The 20160-nt window shown below is 42.7% G+C and overlaps 1 protein-coding gene across 1 annotated transcript; it reads left to right on the forward strand.

Annotated features, from left to right (window-relative positions):
- The first annotated feature begins 92 nt into the window (after positions 1-92).
- EFCAB14 (EF-hand calcium binding domain 14) lies at positions 93-20158 on the forward strand. Its single transcript, XM_063344956.1, has 11 exons — positions 93-506; positions 1352-1500; positions 4821-4966; positions 6893-6991; positions 11373-11483; positions 12236-12316; positions 13170-13361; positions 14049-14129; positions 15334-15445; positions 16302-16433; positions 17262-20158. The coding sequence occupies exons 1-11, from the start codon at positions 325-327 to the stop codon at positions 17435-17437; spliced, it is 1461 nt and encodes a 486-aa protein (XP_063201026.1). The 5' UTR covers positions 93-324; the 3' UTR covers positions 17438-20158.
- Positions 20159-20160: the final 2 nt, after the last annotated feature.

A 20160-nucleotide genomic window follows, 5' to 3' on the forward strand; every position in this document is an offset into this window, starting at 1 on the left:
ACGCGCCTGGGCCTTTAAGCCCGGAGAGGGGCGGTCCAGAGCCGCCCAATGGGAGCGCGGCTTGCTGGCAGGTGGAGGGGGCGGGCGGCGGCGGAGCCGGCAGCAGCCATGGCGCGGGCGGGGCGGGCGGCCGCGGCTGTGGGGCCGGACGCGCCGCCGCGGGGCCGGCGGGGGAGCAGCGGCCGCGGCCCCGCGGAACGCCTGTAGCCGCGGCTGGGCCGCAGGCTGGCGAGCCGGGACGCGCTGGAGGCGGCGGCGGCGGCAGCGGAGGAGGGAGGCGGGAGCCAGCCGCCGGCCGCGCCGCCGCCGACCCCCCACAAGAAGATGAAGAAGCGGAAGGAGCTGAATGCCCTCATCGGCCTGGCCGCCGACGGCCGCAGGAAGAAGCCCGCCAAGAAGGGCTCGGGCCACCGGCTGCTGCGCACCGAGCCGCCCGCCTCCGACTCCGAGTCTAGCTCCGAGGAGGACGAGTTCTCGGCGGCCGGGGCGCGGGGCCGCTGCGGCAAGTGAGTCCCCGGGGCCGCCGGGCTGCGGGGCCTCCAGCGGGTCAGCTTCGGGGCCAGTGAGGATGCCAGGAAGGAGCTGGAGCTATGCTGAGTGTGTCTGGCCCAACAGGTCGCCTGGCTGGGGGTAGAAGTAGATCCGAACCATCGTTAGGCTTTTTTCTTCTTGTTGGTTTTTTTTTTTTTATTGTTGTTATTGTTTGTTTGGGGATTTTTACTCTATTTTACACTCACAGCAGCTCAAGGCCATAGGGCAGCTGGGGGTCAGTTGCTTGAAATGTTGGGCGCTGTTGTCCCCGTCTGCTCGGTGTGGCATAGTCCTGTACCCGCGAGTTGACGCGGTGCTGGTTTTGTCACGGACACGACATGCTTTTTGCCAGTAGGTAAACTTTTCAGTTAAGTAACAGTGTTATTAATAGGCCTCTAAGAATAACTTAAAAAAGGCATGTCGCAGAGAAACTTAGGCTTTTGCAGTTTAGGATAATCTAGGAATACTTGTCGTAACATTATGACAGTACGCTTCCGTGAAGCTGGCTTTCCAAGCTATCAAGCAGATGTTCCTAACATAAGTTTATGTCAGCAGAGCAGGAAATTTTAGTAAGAGAAACCTGACAGCTGCTCTTAAATGTGCCAGATGTGCCTCCTGAGGATGAACTGAACAGGGAGTAATAGCCCTGATCTCACTGTATAGCCTTATTTATTCTTGGAAAAGCTCTTCCTTGGTTCTTGTCAGCCAAAATGTGTGTGCTTTTCCAGTACTGCCCCTTACTTCGATAGATCAGCATTTACAATAAAACTTTTCTAGGTACTGCTGAATATTTGCAATCTTTTATTTTTGTTTTACCCAGGGGAGACTATCTACGATGCTGCAAATTCTGTTACCCGTTATGTGCGTTTGTCATTCTTGCCGCTTGTGTGGTAGCGTGTGTTGGCTTGGTCTGGATGCAGGTGGCTCTCAAGGAGGATCTCGATGCAATAAAGGAGAAGTTTCGAACTAGTAAGTACAAATGTTAACTATGTATTTCGCATTTGTTGTGTGTAGTATGAAGAGCTTTAGTTGCTTACCTGCTTATTCAAAGTTCTAAAGTACTGAGTAGAAAAACTGCCCTTGAATTGAGGAGTCCCGTGAGCCAAAAACACTCGGAGGCTGGGCGAATCTAAGGCAAATGTTAAATATTCTTGCCTGCTCTGTATCTCCTGAGGAGCAGGGACGCTGGACTAGGTGGGCCTGTAGTTGCTTGTGCATACATTTTTAAAATTCCTCACTTTGGTCTTTAGAGCGCTGTCTTGCAAAGGAAGCCCCAGTTTAAAAAGAAAAAGTTCCTATCAGCCCTGTAAAAGCAGCGTAGGGGATTTTGATGTGTCTCTTCAAAATTAAAAAAAGAAAAAAAAAAAAGGAAAACAGTGTTCTTGTCTTGAGCTCTTTTAAAAACCTCTAATACTTGCTGTGGTGTTCCTGCAATTTGAATGTTGCTTTGGTACTATGTTTTTGATTCATATCCTCTGAATGTTTATCTTGCTTGCGCTGCCCTGTTCTTGTTCAGCTTTCATGTTGTGTTGCATGTGGCGTGGAGTTACATCATCTTTAATACTCTGAAGTATGGAGTTAGTGTGAAGCATTTTGCTTGTAGGTGTCAGGTTTTCCCTGTCCACATAAGAGTTCAATATTACAGCTTCTGTAGTGTAACAAATGGTGAGATGTGCATGTAACGTGCTCTCGGTTCTTCTGCACCTCTGGGTGCACAAGATATGTTTTGGTGCCTTATTTTAGTAGTGTTTAAAATTCTATATATCGAAAAAGCCAAGGATAAGCTGAGGAGCTGCGTGAACGGAGCAGAAGAGAGTGAAGCTTGAGCATTCAGGTAGTCTCCAGCTGTTCCAGGAAAGCTGAGTAGTTAATGTTTTGCTTGAGCAGCACTGTTGTTGACTGTGGATTTTGTCCCGTAACTCTGATCTTCATGTTAGAATCTTTGTGCCCGGGATTGGAGGTGGCCTTAAAAATAAGGCTGGTGAAATCAATTCAAAAATTAGGGGGCTGCTGGGGCTGGAGGTAAGCAGAGGGCTTGATTTGCTTATGGTAAAAAAGGTATTGAGGAAATGTGTGTAGAAATTCTTTGCTGTTGGTGTTTAGGACTTCCTGTTCGTGTGTGTAACTGCTGTGAGACAGGGAGTTGTCTGTCAAGGTGGAACCGGCTGGCTGGCTGGGAGTGAGAGAAAACGTTGCTGTTAGATGTGCTTTTATATTAACTGGTACTGAACTCTGGAAGTTAGCCATAACTGGTGTCCATAACCAGTTACAGAGGATACCTTCAGTTACAGGCGCTGCTCTGTGGCTGTGAGGGTACCCGACAGCTCTGCAGTAGCTGTTTCTGTGTTCTGGGTAAGCTGACTGCTGCTCTTCATGGGCTGGTTTGCTTTAAGTACGTGCTGGCAGTAAAAGTTATGCACGATGACAACATTTGTTGGCTTTGGTGTAGTTAAGTTTCGTCGTTCCTGTTCGACATAGACCTCTTTGTTAACGGGTTGTTCTCTCTGAGCTTACTGTCTGGCAGTTACAGATGTGCTTGTTTTCTCTTTAATAGCTCTGATGGAAAAGCTGTGTGTTTAATAGTTGGTCTAGTGATAAAATACTCTGGGATTTCCTTGCCACTGTAATAACATGCCTAAAAGCTGGATGGGAGTCTTATAATGAGGCACAGCATTAAAAACAACAACAAAAAAACCAGGAAGAACAACCTAGTTCCGAAAGGTAACATTGTGCTTTGGTGATGTGGATGGAGAAACAATGGCATGGCATCCGTCTATCCTACAGCAGATTTGGAAAAAGAGTCGTCCCCCTCTGAATCTTCATCCAGAGCAGATTCCCGTGGTGGTATTTGTTAGTGTTCTGCCATCCTTTGAACAAACTGGGTATGATATGAGTGCCATTTTAAAAATAAGACATCTTTGCATCTAGTATGTTTGGGGGAGGGGAAAGTTATTGTAGTGTTTCCCTTCGGTTGCTAGTAATGATGGTAAGAATGCTTATGGCACTTAACTTTCCTAGACCTGCAAAAAACTCTTAGGTGGGGCCTCACTGTACACAGTGAGAGCGGCAAAACAGAACATACTTTGTCTACAAGAGCCTCTGAAACATCAGATTCAGGGTGAACTGCTTGTGTCAAACACACAGTTAGCTCTCCGTCTGTTTTGACTGAAATACGCCTTTCGAGGTCTTACTTAACTGAAAGTGTTATTTGGATCTTGAGTGATCAATGCAGATTACTCTGTACCTAGAAATGGCTTTTAGGACTTGCCTCAAGAAAAGTGAAGTAGGTTTTTGAAGATGCACGGCTTTCCAGTTGTGTGTATTCGGGCATCCACTCTATGGGCGTGAAGCACTCCCGAAGGCTTCCCCTTCTAAGTGGATGGGTCACGCAAGGAAATCTGTTCTGGGAGCCGTCAGCTATGTACCGCGTAGGTCCCACTGCTCTGGGTGGTCTGTGGTGTGAACGGTGGTGGTTTGTTGTGGAGCATTCCGGTGATGCCTTACAGGGTGGAGGTGCAGGTTTTGGAGAATGCTGTCATCTCCGTCTCAAAACCTTTGCTTATTTGTTTTCCAAACCTAGGGATTTAGGATTGCCTAACAGCGCTTGCAGCTAAACAGCTTAGTCACTGCAGACCTGGAAGAGCTGCATTTCTGAGGCTCGCTTGAATGGGTCTGAGCTGCAAGTTTCCCTATTCCTGAAGTATTAATTGCAGTGATAACTGACTTTATTTCCAAGGACCTTGTTTACTGATTTGTTTACCAACAGATGCTACTGTGTGAGCTTATACATTTTTTCCAGTTGTCTTTCTGTCACGTGGAACAGCTGTAATCATGTTAATCTCTTTGGAATTCACTTCATCGTCAGCAGACCCTTTGCAGGCTTGAAAAGGGCACTGAGGTTCATTTCACGTGCCTGCTTTGCCCTCGTACTGTTGGCAGTTCTTATTTACAGTCCCGTTACCATTTCATGTCCCTCTGTGAAAGTAATGTAAAATAATTGCACTAAATAAAGACCTGCTGAGGCTTGTCAGAACGACAGTACTATTGCAATATGGTCTCTCTGGGTTCTCTCTGCAGACATTAGTACTCTTAAAACAAAAAAGAGCTGTCATTCTGAACAAACACCGAGTTCTGAATTGGCAATAAACCCATATGTAGAAACTGTTATTGCCTTCTTTCACTGCTGTAGACGTTGCTGCTTGTAATTTGTTTTTTTCGTCTTTCAACATTGTTTACCTGGATTTTTGTTTTGTTTTGTTTTTTTTAAAAGCAAATTATTTTTTTTTCAGTGGAATCTAATCAAAAGACATCATTCCAAGAAATTCCTAAACTGAGTGAAGATTTGGTGCAGAAGCAAAAGCAACTAGAACAAATTGAGACTGGAGAACTGGGGCTAAGTAAAATTTGGATAAATATCACAGAGATCAATAAACAGGTGAGAGGGATCAGCGCTTGGTTTTGAAAAATAATAAAATATTAAATTCAAATTTATTTTTACAGAAATTAATTTTAAGTCAGTGCTGAGCTTTTATCTGAGGACTTCTGTGCCCATATGCTAAACTTTTATTTTAAAGTTAAAATGGAGTACAAGACTCATTATTAAACAAGCAAAAAAAGTTTGAGCATCCAGATGGACTGGAGGCTGATCACAAAGAGAAGAAATTACTCAACTGGTGGAAAGACTTCAGGCAGAACTTAAAAGAACCTGAGAACTGTGCAGTTCTTAATTTTCCTGACAAATAATCGTGATGTTTATGATGAGAGGTTTGAAGTTTCAAATTTCTGAGAGTGTCTGCAAACTTTTTGTAAGCGTGGAAAAGAGCCAGCTGAATCAGTGCAAGTTCACGTTGCTACAAATGAAGTACTGGTGTCTCGTGAATATAAAATCTGTTAATACACACTTGGAATCTGAGCGGGTGTAAATCTTACCTCTGTTTACACGGCTAGAACTAAGCCACTTAACAGAAAGCTGCTTCCTCAGCTGCTGTATTAACTCATGCTTCAAGCAAAGCATCCAGCAAGGCTCTCATTGAAATTCTTGCCTCAGAGGGTAAAAGTTCAGAGCTGCCCACAGTTCGTGGTATCTGGAGGTGGGTGTGAGGAACCCTCCCTGATGCTAGTGCTTTGGGTTTGACTTTTAAGAGTACTGAGGTGCCTGCTCAGATTGTTTTTTCTTCAGTCCCATGCAGTGGTTAAGCGCTTAATGGGGCACATAAATATATTTTAAAATTTGCCTTGCTTTCTTTGGCATCTGACAGTATGCATTATCCACAGATATTTAGGTGCTTCATTGGACTTTCAAAATACTATCTTCTGCACCTGGACATGAAAGATACTTGCACATGGTTCTTGCCGGCCCTCAAGTTACTTCAGGGTCTGTTTACAGTCTGAGCCAGCTCTTCTGGGGATCAAAATTTAGTTACTGATTTTTTTTCCATGAATTGTTGGGATGTGCTGCTGGGAATTATTTCAGCCAGTATTCACAGCTGTGGAACCAGAGTCTCTGCAAGCTGATCAGCGTTGGCCTAATGTAAAATTAGGATCTTGCCCATTTCCTTAGATTGTGAAACAACTTTTTTTTTTTTTTATAAATCCAGAGGAAAGTGGGTTTTATCTGCTCTACTTTTGTGTTGTCAAATGTGAGAAGAAATTTTTTTATCTTCATTCTGATTACTGCTAGCTACAAATTGATCTTAAAGTGACAGTGTTAGCAATTAATGATTAGCATGTAGCTGTTTTTATTTTACAACCTCTCAGCTGGAATGAACAAGTAATCTTGAAGGCCCACTGAATAACTTGCTGTCTGGGTCAAACAGTTGTCAGAAATTGAGCCAACCCGCTGTACCTAGATCATCAGTGTTACGCTTCTGTAGCAGAAGGTTTGGGTAGTAAGTGTAACTTCTTTGCCTGTCGCTCAGCTAGAGAAGTTGCGCGGCTTTGCTGGGTTTTGCCAGGCAGGTTTGATTACTAAATAGAGAAGGGATGACTCTTCTCCGTGTAAGGGCTTCTTGCACAATTTCTTAAATTTTTCTTGGGTAACAGCCCCTCTCTAAGAGGCTGAATGTAAAATGGGCAGAGGGTACCTCATTGAAAAGAAGGGGCTTCTATGGCTTTTATTCAGTTTAAAAAAAAAAAATAATTAAAAATCTTGCTTCTGTTGCAAGAGGCAGAGTATTTTTAATGTAGCCAGGCATTCTAACCTAGAGTCAGGGGTGTTTTGTGTGTGTAAACATGTATAATTTTGTCTTGCTTTATGTTTTAATGTTACAAATTATGTCATTAGTATTGGGAAATGTCAGAATCAGGATTATGTTGACTAAATCTAAATCTAAACATTCTTTTTTTTTTTTAATTTATTTAGATATCACTATTGACCTCAACAGTAAATCATCTCAAAAACAACATAAAGTCTGCTTCTGATCTGATTTCTCTTCCTGTCACAGTAGAGAAACTAGAGAAGGCAAGTACTGTAAATGTGGCTATTGCTAAACGCGGTCTGTGCTGCTAAGCTGCAGCTGGGCTCTTGGGGACAGCAGTGACAACAGGAGTTACCTGAATTGCATGTGAAGAATATTTGCTTCTCTTGTTTTTCAATTGGGCTTCATATACTTGATATTGTACGGTCCTACGATAATGTGTGGCAGGTAAAAAAAAAAAATAAATTGAAGGCCTTTGTTTGTCCCTTTCTGGAGATGCATTTGTTCGTATTATGTCACCTCTTTACCTCAGAGCTGATCTTTCTAGTTGCTTTCCTTCAGGTTGCTAATCTTAATTTCATTTAAGACGCTTGCAAAAAGTCTGCAGTTTTACAGGTCTTTTTGCAAATAGGTGGTTTGTTTAGCTTTTTTAATTGGAAAAGAAAATGGGTTGCTTTCTGGAAAACACCCTTATCTTGAGCAGTATAGAGTTCTACATCTGACTCTGCATTTAGCATCTTGAAGCAGGCAGGGGTCTCACCTGGAAGCCGTGGGCCTGGAACGTTAGCGTGGCAGCTTTCTTGGTGTTCAGTACGTGCACAGCAAAACATGAATTGTACTGGGATGGTTTTCTGACAATCCCTTGAAAGATGGGCCCTACTGGGTGACACAAACTTTCTTCTAAAGTGTTCAAGTTCTTCTGAAGTTCTTCTAAAGCTAATACAGTGTCTTACCATGTGCCTTAGCTGAGCATTCTTTACCAAAGAACTGTCCTGTTTATTCTGTTAAAAAGAATGGCGTGTTGAAACTTCCACGGCTCTTCCATGGCAGTTCTGTTTATTTAGCAATAAACATTTATATTGCGCTAATACCTAATGTCAGTCCAGTCCTTGTGGCTTTTATGGGTTTCCACTTCTAATTTCCTACGCCTTCAAAATTACTGTATAATCAATGAGCTAGTCATATGCAAAGTAATTAGTGTGGTTTTGCTGATCAGGCTGCTAGGATTTCTTTTGGGAGGAGTACAAAACTATTTCCTAAGCTTCTAATTTGCTGTTAGGAGCATGTTGGATTCTCACTGTGTCATATCAGAAGTAAGTTTTAAGGCAATACGTAGTCTGGAACCTGCACCTACTTTATTTTTTTATATATATATATATATGTATAAATAAAAATATAGAAAACCCTTGTTGTTGTCTTGGTGCCTTCAGTACTGTCAGGGCAAAGCGTTAGGGCTGACAGGCTTGAACTTGCAGTGATGTGCTGAACAGCAAGGATTTTTCGTGTTGAAATAAGTCCATCCTTGGTCACACTTCATGAAAATCAAAGATCTTGGGAACTTTACAGTTCTTTCCAGTCTCTGCTGTTGAGTCTCAGTAGGGTGGTAGATGTGGCATCTGTTTCCACTGCTCTCTTTTTGCAAGCAGTGCAAATGCTGCCATCTTGCTTGCATTTATGTTTTGGAAGGTTGATTTAATAAAAACAGCTGGAATCCTTCCAGGAGGTATATTGTGAGGTGTTGAGTGTAGAAAAAACTATTCTGAGGTTTAAATACAATGGTTTTAATGGTTTGTAAGTGTCACGTTAATGAGAAGTGATAGTTTTCAAGACTTGGACTTCTTTTTGACCTCTGTGTGCGTGCTGCACTACCTCCTGTCGCACAGGAGAGCTTCAGTGGGTGTAGGTGGGTGGCCTGGCTTTTGATAGCTCTGGTGAAAAATCTCCTGCTCAATGGTCCATTGCAGCCAGCAGTCTTTGGAATTACCTGCCTTTCTTGGAAGAAATCATTTATCAGCAGTCTTGGCTAGCTGGGGAAGTCCCAGTTGTCTGGAGGTTAGCAAATGTGATGCCTATCTACAAGAAGGGCCAGAAGGAGGATCCGGGAAGCTACAGGCCTGTCAGTCTGACCTTGGTGCTGGGGAAGGTTATGGAGCAGATCATCTTGAGTGCCATCACGTGGCGCGTACAGGACAACCAGGTGATCAGGCCCAGTCAGCATGGGTTCATGAAAGGCAGGTCCTGCTTGATGAACCTGATCTTCTATGACAAGGTGACCCGCTTGGTGGATGAGGGAAATTGGAGAGGGACGAGTGGATGTTGTCTGCCTAGACTTTAGTAAAGCCTTGGACACTGTATCCCACAGCATTCTCCCAGAGAAACTATCTGCTCATGGCTTGGACGGGTGTACACTTTGCTGGGTAAGAAACTGGCTGGATGGCCAGGCCCAAAGAGTGGTGGTAAACGGAGTTAAATCCAGTTGGTGGCCGGTCACAAGTGGTGTTCCCCAGGGCTCAATATTGGGGTCAGTTTTGTTTAATACCTTTATCAATGATCTGGATGAGGGGACTGAGTGCACCCTTAGACAGTTTGCAGATGACACCAAGTTGGGCAGGAGTGTTGATCTGCTTGAGGGTAGGAGGGCCCTAAAGAGCGATCTGGACAGGCTGGATTGATGGGCCGAGGCCAATGGTATGAGATTCAACAAGGCCAAGTGACGGGTCCTGCACTTGGGTCACACCAACCCCACGCAGCGCTACAGGCTTGGGCCAGAGTGGCTGGAGAGCTGCCTGGCAGAAAAGGATCTGGGGATGTTGGTCAATGGCTGGCTGAATATGAGCCAGCAGTGTGCCCAGGTGGCCAAGAAGGTCACAGCATCCTGGCTCGTATCAGAAATAGCGCGGCCAGCAGGACTAGAGAAGTGATTGTCCTGCTATGCTTGGCGCTGGTGAGGTCACGCCTTGAATACTGTGTTCAGTTTTGGGCTCCTCACTGCAAGAAAGATATTGAGGTGTCCGAAGAAGGGCAATGAAACTGGTGAGGGGTCTAGAGAACAAATCTTACGAGAAGCGGCTGAGGGGAGCTGGGGTTGTTTTGCCTGGAGAAAAGGAGGCTGAGGGGAGACCTTCTCGCTCTCTACAACTGCCTGAAAGGAGGGGGTAGCGAGGTGAGAGTCGGTCTCTCCTCCCAGGTAACGAGAGGACAAGAGGAAATGGCCCCAAGTTGTGCCAGGGGAGGTTTAGATTGGATATTAAGAAAATATTCTTCACTGAAAGGGTTGTCAAGCATTGGAACAGGCCGCCCAGGGAAGCGGTTGAGTCACCGTTCCTGGAGGTATTCAAAAGATGTGTGGATGTGGCACGTAGGGACATGGTCTAGTGGTGGACTTTGCAGTGATGTTTGGACTTGACGATCTTAAAGGTCCTTTCCAACCTAAATGATTCTATGATTCTGTGAAAAGGCTGCTATTCTTAGAAGAGGATTTTGATTTTCTTAAGCCTTTTTCCCTGCAGGTACTGTTCCTGACAATGGGGAGCTGCCTGCTGGTGTTAGAGTCCTGAAGGATTACTGAGGGAGTTCCTCCTGGACAGTGGCTTTTGTTCAGCCTGATGAAAGGTGCTGAAGGTGGCCTGAGGCCCTCCAGGACAGAGGGATTGCTTAGTAAACTTGTGTTCGGGCTGGCAAAATGAAATGCTGGAGGAAGATTTGTGTGGATTTTGTTGGAATGTAGTCTGGGTAGCTAGAGGGTCACTTCAGTGCCTTAGGTGCATCACAGGGTCATAGAAAAAAGGGGAGTTTTAGATGGGTTCGGTTTGCTTTAACGATTGAAGAAGGTATTAAAAACAGAATGAGAAGCGTAGGGGCGTGCTCTGTCCCATTACTGTAACTTCCACTAGTGTTTGTGGATGTCCTGGCTGTCAGTCTGACTCTGATGGGTGCTGTGCTGGCAGCTGCTAAACCACCAGCGCAGCTTTACAGAATAGTTACTTTCTAAAGCTGGAGCTGAGGGTAGGGGGAGTTCACACCGGTGAAGGCAAGGGAAGGGTGAGACGGGAGCAGTCAGAAGCAAAGGCGGCTGTCGGAGCACGCTGGCTGTTCCTGCAGAATTCACGGGGGCTTTCCTGCTGCTTCAGAGCTATTCTTTCATTTTAAAAAAGGGAATACTTGCTTGAAAATCTAATCTGCAACCTTTGGCAGACTAGTTTAGCAGTGTGTGATGTGTCTGATGGGTAGCCCTGAAAGACAGTTAAGGCAGGATAAATCGGTGATGTCAGCATCCTTGTATTCAATACAGATACTCCATGTAGAGAGGGGCTAAGATGTCTTCATATCAGGATTATTTTTTTTTTTAATCAATGCCGGAAGGTTTGTGTTGTTTTGAGTGTGGGAGTAGCAAATGTGTAATTTTGGTTATCTAGCATAAGCTCTCGTGGTGGTGTGTGTTTTTGCATGTTGGCCTGGAGATGCGATAGGTATAACTTGCAGTTTTGTCTGCAAAGAAAGTTCTGAATACTTCAAATTCGCGTGCATATTTTTGTGGCAGTCTGCCTGCGGTTTCACTAACAAAGCATTGTCTTTAGCAGGTTGAAACTTTGGGACGATGCAGTTTGATGAAGGCTGAGATTTTTGTCATTTTCTTTATTCCAGACCGTAGCGAACATAGGTAGCACGCTTACCAGCGTTTCTCACGATGTTGAAAATATACAGACAGCTATTGAAGAATACAAGAAATCCACAGAAATACTCCAGAATGATGTGGTAAGAAAATGTACTGATTTAACGCTGCATTTGAGTGGTTACCTGCCTAATATGAAGCAAGTTTAAGAACTGTGTGGAGTTCTGCCTTATGCCTTCAAAATACTTTTGAAGTTTCAGTAGTTGCTAGTTGGTACGTTAATAAGCTAATCTTCTAATCCCTGTGTGGCATCTCCTGTATGGTTTTGGGAATATCTGCTTCTCGGTGATACTTATGGTAACTCTCTGCACTGTTTTAGGATTGGGGATGGTGTAAGCGATAGAGTTTGTTGTCTGAATTAAGGATGGAATTACTGACCATCTGTACCAGAAACTACTCACTGTATTTATACTGACCTCTCACTTGGGGTTAAACTGAGCCAATCATTAAAGTTTTTCCGCTAACCTGCAATACTTTAATAAGAATACTTGCAGTTAAAGTCTAAATCAGATATATTGTAAAACTTGATTCAGCCAGTGGATACTATGAAAACATTGCAGATATGGGAGTGTCTATGATAGCAGTGAAATGTGTATCATAACACTTCACTAAAGGGAGAAGTGCTAATTAGGAGGGTTTAAGTAAAATAAATTTCAACCTTATGTGTTCGAAAGAAAAAACTCTGTATTAGCCTAGTTAAAATACTGCATGCACAACAGACATGAGTGATTATAATTGTACCAAAACATCCTTAGCTGCAGCCTGCCAGTTATTAAAAGCTTAGTATTTTTTTTTACAGGTGTTTGGTAACATAATTTTCTACTTCTTTTTTTAGAAGGAATTAAAACAGATACCTTCACTTCCCTCCACTGTTATGCCAAGGACAGAGAGAAATCAGACAGAAAATTGCAAAAAGGTATTTTTCTCCCTTGCGTAAGGAACATTGGTACAAGTATCACTGATACGTAACTTTTGTGTGTGTTTTGCAGTACTGTAGTGTACAAAAAATTATGGTTTTTATCAATACAATGTAGATGGCATCCTTCAAAACAAAATATAAGGTAACTTTGCTGTAGTTTTTTCCCGCATATGTGCGAACAGGAAAGTACCCTAGTCTGAGAGTATTTTTTTGTGTTCTAACTGGGTAAGGAGTAAAAACACTGAAATGAATATCCAAAAAATTGTAGGTGTACTTTGCTCATGCAAATGGAAATGAGTTAAAGGATTTTTATGGAATGGATTTTATGGCAGGTACTTGCCAATCTGAACAAATTTGGGAGTGGCGTGTATTGAGTCATGAGGTGTGGAAAGCAGGAATTCAGCAACCAAAAAAAAAAATGATGTGTGGGTGGTTAGATGAATGGGTTGGAATGGAATGACTGCATTTATTTACATTTGGTACAGTTGATATCTTCCTCAAAACTTAATCTTGTGTATAAATATTCCTAATACATGCTTTCTGGGGAAAAATAGTTGGTATGGTGACTAAGCTTGCCCTGGAAAATTAGATGAATGGGCTTTCTGTGTTTGCTGGCACAGCTGAAGTGATTGCATTAGCAACAAAGAGGTTAGCCCTGAGGAAGAATCTCTGTTTCAACCTTTGAAAGCTGGAATAACTTTCTGGAAGCTTCCAGTTGGATGTTTCCAACGGTGCCGGTGGAGAGCCAGTCTGAAGTCTGCCCAGTTAAACTGGGTCAGTCACCATGCTGTTAATAGCAAGAGCTCTGCAGAGGTTGAGTAAACTGACACATGCTGGTTTTATATTTCAGGAAAGCCAGTCACTGCGTGCAGCTTTGGAAGAGCTAAATAATACTGTAGTGGCGTACCAAAAGTTGAATGACCTTAAGCTTCTAAATGTGGATTCAGCCATTAGTAACCTTAGCCGGGGGGTTCTGCTGTTAGAAAACTCTCCCCTTGCTGTGAATAATCTGGACAAGAGAGAGAACTTGTCTACCAGCGTGGTAAGTATTTGATGACTACGGGTGTCTACTCAGGCGAGTAGTTTCAATACTTTCTATACACTACAGATACAGCTTTTCAAACCTAACCAAAGATGTCAGAATGAAACTCGAGACACTTAAAACTTAATTTTAAAAGGCTGGAATTTGCTCTGTATTTCTGAATGGATAACTAATGTTAAGAGTATCTCTGAAGTAGGTCACCTCTTCCCTGCAGAATCTACAGAAAAATGTCCAAAACACTGTGACATTTAAGACTCGGGTGGCTGCTTAATGGGATGGGATTCACAAACCTCTCTAACTATGTTTTAGGAAGGCGCTCTGGCATGGGTCTGTTAAAACCACTTAGGAGTTAGGTGGGCCTCTGGATTGTTCACCAGTGCTTCAATGCTAAAAAAAAAAAAAAAATTAATAAAAATTAATACTAAATATATTCACAAATCCTTCCAGTGCTTTCTGTATGCCATACGAGGGCCAGTCTCTGAGAACATGCTCTGTATGTTTAGGAATAAGGAACATGCTGACCTTGCTGTGGTAAACTACATAACCCACTCTCTTCATTTTTATTCTGGCATGTATTTGTCCTGTGTTTTTCCTGCTTCATGCCTGCCAAATTTGGAGGAAAGAAACTCTGTTGTAGAAAATAATAAGAACATGAATAAACTTGGCTGTCCTCCATTTTTCTTGTAGGGGAATGATGCAGCTACCTCTCGAAAAGTGGAAAATGAAGATCAACTAGATAATGAAACTCATTCAAATAAAGAACTGAAGGTAAAGTAAGGAAACATAAATTACACAGGATTAGTAGAGCCTGTCATTGTCTTTTATAATCGTGTTTTAAGTGAGACTTAATTGAGGAAAGTCTGCAAGCAGGCTAATCTGGTCGAGTTTCTTTTAAAAGTCCAGAGTAGAAGGACATCTTATCCACCCCATTTTGGGGACGGGAAGTCAATTAGGATGGAAGAAAAGTTGTAATAGATTAAAGTCTTGCCATTCTGACTACATATAGGATAACATAGCAGAGCTGCTGTACTATCCTTCCCTGCAGCTGAAAGAATCTGGGGAGGTTCAGAGCATGGTCTGATGGAAGACAGGACTCTGGCAGCCAGCTCATTGGAGTGCCCTTTGCCACGCTCTCGGCAAAGCTCGCCCAACTGTCGTGGCTTCGCACCGCAAATGGGGTTATGGCATTTATCCTGGCTTAAAAACTTTCTGGGGTTGAATTAGAGAAACTTTGCACTAGTGGAGTCTAGGAAATGATGAAACCCACTTCTCAGTAACGACGTGATGGCTGGCTGGGAGCGAGTTTAACAGACTGAATGGCCAAATTGTGGGCTGGGGATAAGAGGCAACGCTGCTGAGGTTAGTTTCCATCTGCTGGAAAGCAGGCAGGTGAGTGAACTGGCTACACTGTGAGGTCTAGGCTTGGCTTGATGTGAATTCAACCCATCAGCTGGAATCTACTCATTAAAAGAACAAAGATGCTCCAAATTAATAAATGTGGTGGTTTTACTTTGGCACAGATACAGTGACTCCTGCACTAAGGTAGTCAAGACTGCAGGCAAACATTTGAAACAATTATGCAATTCAATTAATGTATAAGCCTTCGCTCCAAGTGTGTTTGACTGTTTTATATTACAATTTTGCAGTGTTGCTCATTTATATAAGAAATACGGCAATTAAATGTCAGATTCTTTTGAAATTGGTGTCTGCAAAATAGTTGCCTACTTTTCAGGTTGAGGTATTGATTCTATTGTTTTCTTACAGACCATGTGAATTTATTCCTTAGATCTTTCTGTAGATTTTAAAATTTTATTTATTTTTAATTCTTGTTTATCATTTTAAATGTGATTTACCCTGGAGATCTCCAAGTCACCCAAAAGTACTTACATATTTTAAATTACTACTTTTCCTGATTTTCTCCATCTACTGAAGGGGTGCTTCTTAAGAATTTTTTTTTTTTCTATGTGTGCAGGAAACAGGAACTAGAGATTCTCAGGTATCAAAACTAAGAGAGAAGCTTCAGCTGATCAGTGCTCTCACAGGCAAGCCAGAAAATGACAGACCCATTGAGACATCAAAGAATGGTAAGAATGTCATATAATAGTAATCCATAAACCTGAAGGTTCCCTGTGTAATTCAAAGAACAGCTAATGAAGGTGCATAATTTAGGCTGTTCCTTAAGATTTTGGTGAAGATTATTTCAGTTAAAGTGGTAGAAAACTGATAGCTTTAAAACAGAAAACTACCTACAACTACAAAAGCTTGAAGGTGACTTTCCATGTGAATAGCAGGATTCACATGCCTCAGTAGCTTGTATTTGAAAGGTATACAGTGATTTACCTGTAGAAATTTATACCCAGTAACATCTATTTTTACTTTTTTGAAATCTGTGTGTGACATAGAGGAAAGGTCTGTGTCTCTGCTGACTTGTCTCAGTTCTGCGCTTCTGCTGTGTATATTCAGGTAGTGCTGAAGATAAGATCTGAAATACTTCATTACAGTAGAAATGTGCTTGTTGTTAATTTGCTAAGCAGCAACTTGGAAGTTTAGACCTTGCTGATACCTGCATTGACAAGGTGAAAACAACCCAGGTGGGCAGATGTAATTTGCTAAATAAAGCTTGTTCAGTGCTTTCAGGCTGGGAAGTAGAAATCACTTTCAAGTCATTCATTGTGTGGGGTTTACAAATAAACATCTCCTACTACAGCATGAAAGATTAAAGCTGTATAACTGTACGAAAAAGTTTCCTTCCTTCTCTTCTTCTAGTTATTGGTAAAAGGGGACAACACCGCTGTATCTTGAAATGATTTTGCAGTGTTCTTATCCCATACAGCATCTGTGAAAGAAAAAATATATTAATTTCATTGGATTTTTTTTTTTGTTTCTGCTAACTGTAATTGTGTGGAATTAGTGAGACTAATAGAAATTGTTTTGTAACAGTTGAAAATAGTCTGAGTACTACAGTGAAGCCCACAGACCTTTCAAGGCTGGCTTCAAGGTCAGCTGCTGACAACACAGAGACTAACGGGCAGCTGAGACATCTGTCCTTACCAGGAATTTCCAGCATCGAAGGTATGTCCGTTCTAGGCTGACCCTTTCTTTTTCTGAATATTTCGTGTAAATGTTTAGGACACAGTAAGCGTAACTGGAAGTATGATAGCGTGTCTGGGCATTCTGGGAGAAGTGAAGTCAATTTTAAAAAGCTTGAGAACTAAGGACTTTTTTTTTTTAAAAAAAAATAATTAAAAAGTGCAACAAACTAAAATAAAGGACTGGTGTGTAAAAGAAAAGAAACTGGGATTTAAACAGGATGTGAACTGTAATTGTTTTGAATGCCCCAGAGATTGAGAGAGAAGTCAAGGACAGAATTAGGGTGCTGAACGAAAGTGAAGTAGGTGTGAGTGTGCATGGCCTCGTGGTTTTTTTTTTTTTTTTTTTAAGAGAACACTGCCTGGTCAAATGAATGGTTTCCGGATCTTGCTGCTCACTCTCTTCAGCTACTGAAAGGGCAATGCTTTGCATCAGGAAATGAAAAGACACTTTTTTCCCTTTATATCATCTGTGCTGTTGGTATAGCAACAGTCATTCAGAGCTTGCTTTTGTGGAGGATAACTGCGACTGCATGCAGTTTGTGGTTGTAGAACGGGCTATTAGTCGTGGCCGGAAATCGGGATTACTTTGTTCAGATTTAATCTTAATTTAATCCAGAAATGTTCCTGCTTTTTTCTCCTAAACTGTTACCAAGAGCTTGCGACAGCGCAGAAGGCAAACTACGTATGTGGGGATGCTTTATTTAATTAGTAGGTAGTAAGACACAGTGCAGTAAAACTGGAAGAGCAGATTATAGGATATTCCTGTGTACTTAAAGGAGCTACTTTTAAATCCTTGTTCTCTTTGCAGAGCTTCAGAATTTGTTTGAAAAAGCAACTGAAGATGCTGATGGAAAACTATCATATGAAGATCTTCAAAAGCTGCTTGGCTCTGCAGCCCAAGAGTCACAGAGCTTTAAGAAATTTGACACAGATGGAGATGAGAAATACTCATTACAAGAACTGAGATTAGCTTTAGGTGTATAGGATATATTTAGAAATGTGATATTGGTGGATGCTACTGTAGATAAAGGAAACTACGGGACATGAAAAACTACGTCTGCACTTTCCCGGTGTTTTACTGGTCTTCGGAGCTAAATTACTGTACACATTGCCACCTCTTTTTTCACTTGCATTTATTGGGGAAAAAAAATTTACAAATTTATATGTTGATAGGACATAATATTGGGACTGTGTTAAAATCCAGAAAATTCCCAAACACTCCTTTCATTCTTTCCTTTTCAAAGGAAGTTCTTGTTTTTAATTTAAAATGTGTACATACTAAAATAAAACTATGGTTTTATATTTCACTGAAATTTGCCTTAAATTAGAGAGCTGCACTTTATGTAGAGCAGAAAGAAATCTGTCTTGTAAAGATGGGCTTCTTCTGCTTGTAAATATTTGAGCTAGAGTAAATTATGCATATTTAAGGGGAAGTTTGTGTCAGGGGCTGTGTTGGTCGTAAGCTGTTTAAGAGAGCCTGAGCCTAAAAGGGGTGATTAGGAGCTTCAGCTAAATTTTAAATTTTGACTAAGTATAACCATGAATGAATTTGGACTCAGAGGAAAGCAGGAGTGGTAAATCATGCCCATCTATAGCAGGATTTATTTTTAGAAGGAAGAGTTTGAAAGTTTTTATATCATGAGCCTACAGGAGCAATTACCTACCAAGTGCTTGGGTTTTCACTTCAGCATTCTTTTAGCTTTGCTGTATTGCGTCCAGATTACGTTTTGTGAGATAAGCCTATCTGTTGTTAAAAACGTAGTATTGAATAACTTTAACAGATGCTGAAGAGGTCAAAGTCCACAATGCAGCCTGCAGAGTAGCACCTGAATAGTTCATGCCTTGGGTACCATCAGTGGTGTACTGAAGGTCTTGCTGACTGGTCCCTGGAGATCTTCTAAACAGGATTGCTGGTGCTGCTGGGTTTCTTCCATCTACTGTTGTTGGGGTCACAGTTGAAGTGCCCTGAGTAGAGCTTCTGGTCAAGAGGAGCATAAGCAGGTGGGAAAGGCCCAGAGGAGACTTGTGGGCTGTTTCCTGACTAATGTGAACATGATCGCTTCTTGGTACCTTAACCTTTTGTGTTGTCGCCAACAAAAGGATATAAAAAGCAGGATAGGAGCGTGCAGTCGCATCAGCATTCTCTACTGATGTGTGCTTTGTGAGGTTTCCTTACTGTGGAGGAACTTCAGGGTTTGTTTATACTACCAGATCTAAACACAGAGCGTATTTACAACCTTCTGGAACATAACAAAAAATACTTTTTGCAGAAGGGATTCTTTTGCAGGCTAGATAAGAGCCAAGCTGGGTGATTTTGCTCACAAATATCGCTGATCTTGTTGGGAGTGTTTTTGCATGAGTAGTGAAGTTGCCCACCTTGCCAAAACATCAGTTTATGTGGAAGTTGGTTCATAATTGTTGACTTTTTATATAAAAAAACTTTGGACTGGATGCTTATAGTTTTATGAATAATTGTATTCTGGAAGTATGAATCAGTGAAGGAATGTGCAAAATGGAATCCTCTACCCATTGCCTAGGCTTCTTTCAGCATTGCTCTTCTGTCCTGTTTGGGTAATGCAGATGTGACCCAATATGGTGATGCTTTTGATGTGACATTTGAAAATACAGTATTTGAACAAAACAAAACCAACCAACCAACCTTGGCTTTTGAGAGGACAAGAAGCCGACACTTGCTTCTTGCCACTTCCCACACCCTTTTATACACTACTGTATAAGTCCTTAACCAAATAAAATTAAAAAAAAAAAACCCAACAAACCAACCAATTAGCAATAAAATGTAACCATTCTGGTATTTTATTTGTACATACTGTATCATAGCCATATGCCAGAGTTTGCAAAATATTTTTGGAAGCTTGATTTGTATGGAGCTTAACTTACCTTAAAATCTAAGGGATTATTGTATTGCTGTGTGAATCTATTAGCGTTTTGTTTTGTTGCGGTCTACTTTACGTTTAGAAGGCGAGAGGCAGCGTGTGCCGCGGCGGCCAAGGAGCCCGCGGGGGCCAAGGAGCCCAGCTGGCCAGTAACCCCCGCGGGGGCCAAGGAGCCCAGCTGGCCAGTAACCGGCCCTGGGGCACAGCTCTCCAGTGGTGCCGCTTAATTTGCGTGCCAGGAGCACAGCACACTGCTAATTGCTGTAGTCACCGCTGTTGTAGGGGGGACTTGTGCCACCAATTTAACAAAATCCGATCAGTGGTTGTTCTTATGTGGCTGGGGTAGCTGCTTGGCATGCTGCGGGCTGGGAGCACCGGTCCCGTCCCTGCACGCTGGTCTCCATCCCGCACGCTTTCCAAAGCCTTTATCCATGCTGGGTAAGGATGGGGCCATTCCTCCCCCGTGTTTTATTCCCGCTGCAGGTGGTAGAGGGCGTACAGCCCTGGCTGTTGTAAGGATCTGGCTTGTCCAGATCCTCTCTCTGCCGAGTTGAGGGGTCTGTGGGCGGCAGCGGGGGCTGTAGCTGCGACTTGCTGTTACGCTGCGATCCTCGGGTTCGCTTTCAGGCTGTCTTTGTGGTTTTTTGGGTGACCCCCGCGTAGGGGACCGCTGTGTACCGTTCAGTTTCCGGCCTGTCCGAGGCGCCGTGCGTCGCCCTTCCCCGCCCCGCTGGTCCGAGCCACGGTTCTCCGCGCCTTTTACCATGTAACGCCACTTTTAAATCTCTCAATAAAAGTTCATTTTTTTTTTTT

This window comes from Chroicocephalus ridibundus, chromosome 8 (assembly GCF_963924245.1).
Source record: "Chroicocephalus ridibundus chromosome 8, bChrRid1.1, whole genome shotgun sequence".
NCBI classification, from domain to species: domain Eukaryota; kingdom Metazoa; phylum Chordata; class Aves; order Charadriiformes; family Laridae; genus Chroicocephalus; species Chroicocephalus ridibundus.

What these genes read in the sequence shown, in the direction of transcription:
- EFCAB14 (XM_063344956.1), top strand. Translation starts at nt 325, where the DNA reads ATGAAGAAGCGGAAGGAGCTGAATGCCCTCATCGGCCTGGCCGCCGAC. An exon ending in AAATACTCCAGAATGATGTG is followed by an intron (nt 11,484 to 12,235) that starts GTAAGAAAATGT and finishes TTCTTTTTTTAG; the next exon opens with AAGGAATTAAAACAGATACC. An exon ending in AGACAGAAAATTGCAAAAAG is followed by an intron (nt 12,317 to 13,169) that starts GTATTTTTCTCC and finishes TTTATATTTCAG; the next exon opens with GAAAGCCAGTCACTGCGTGC.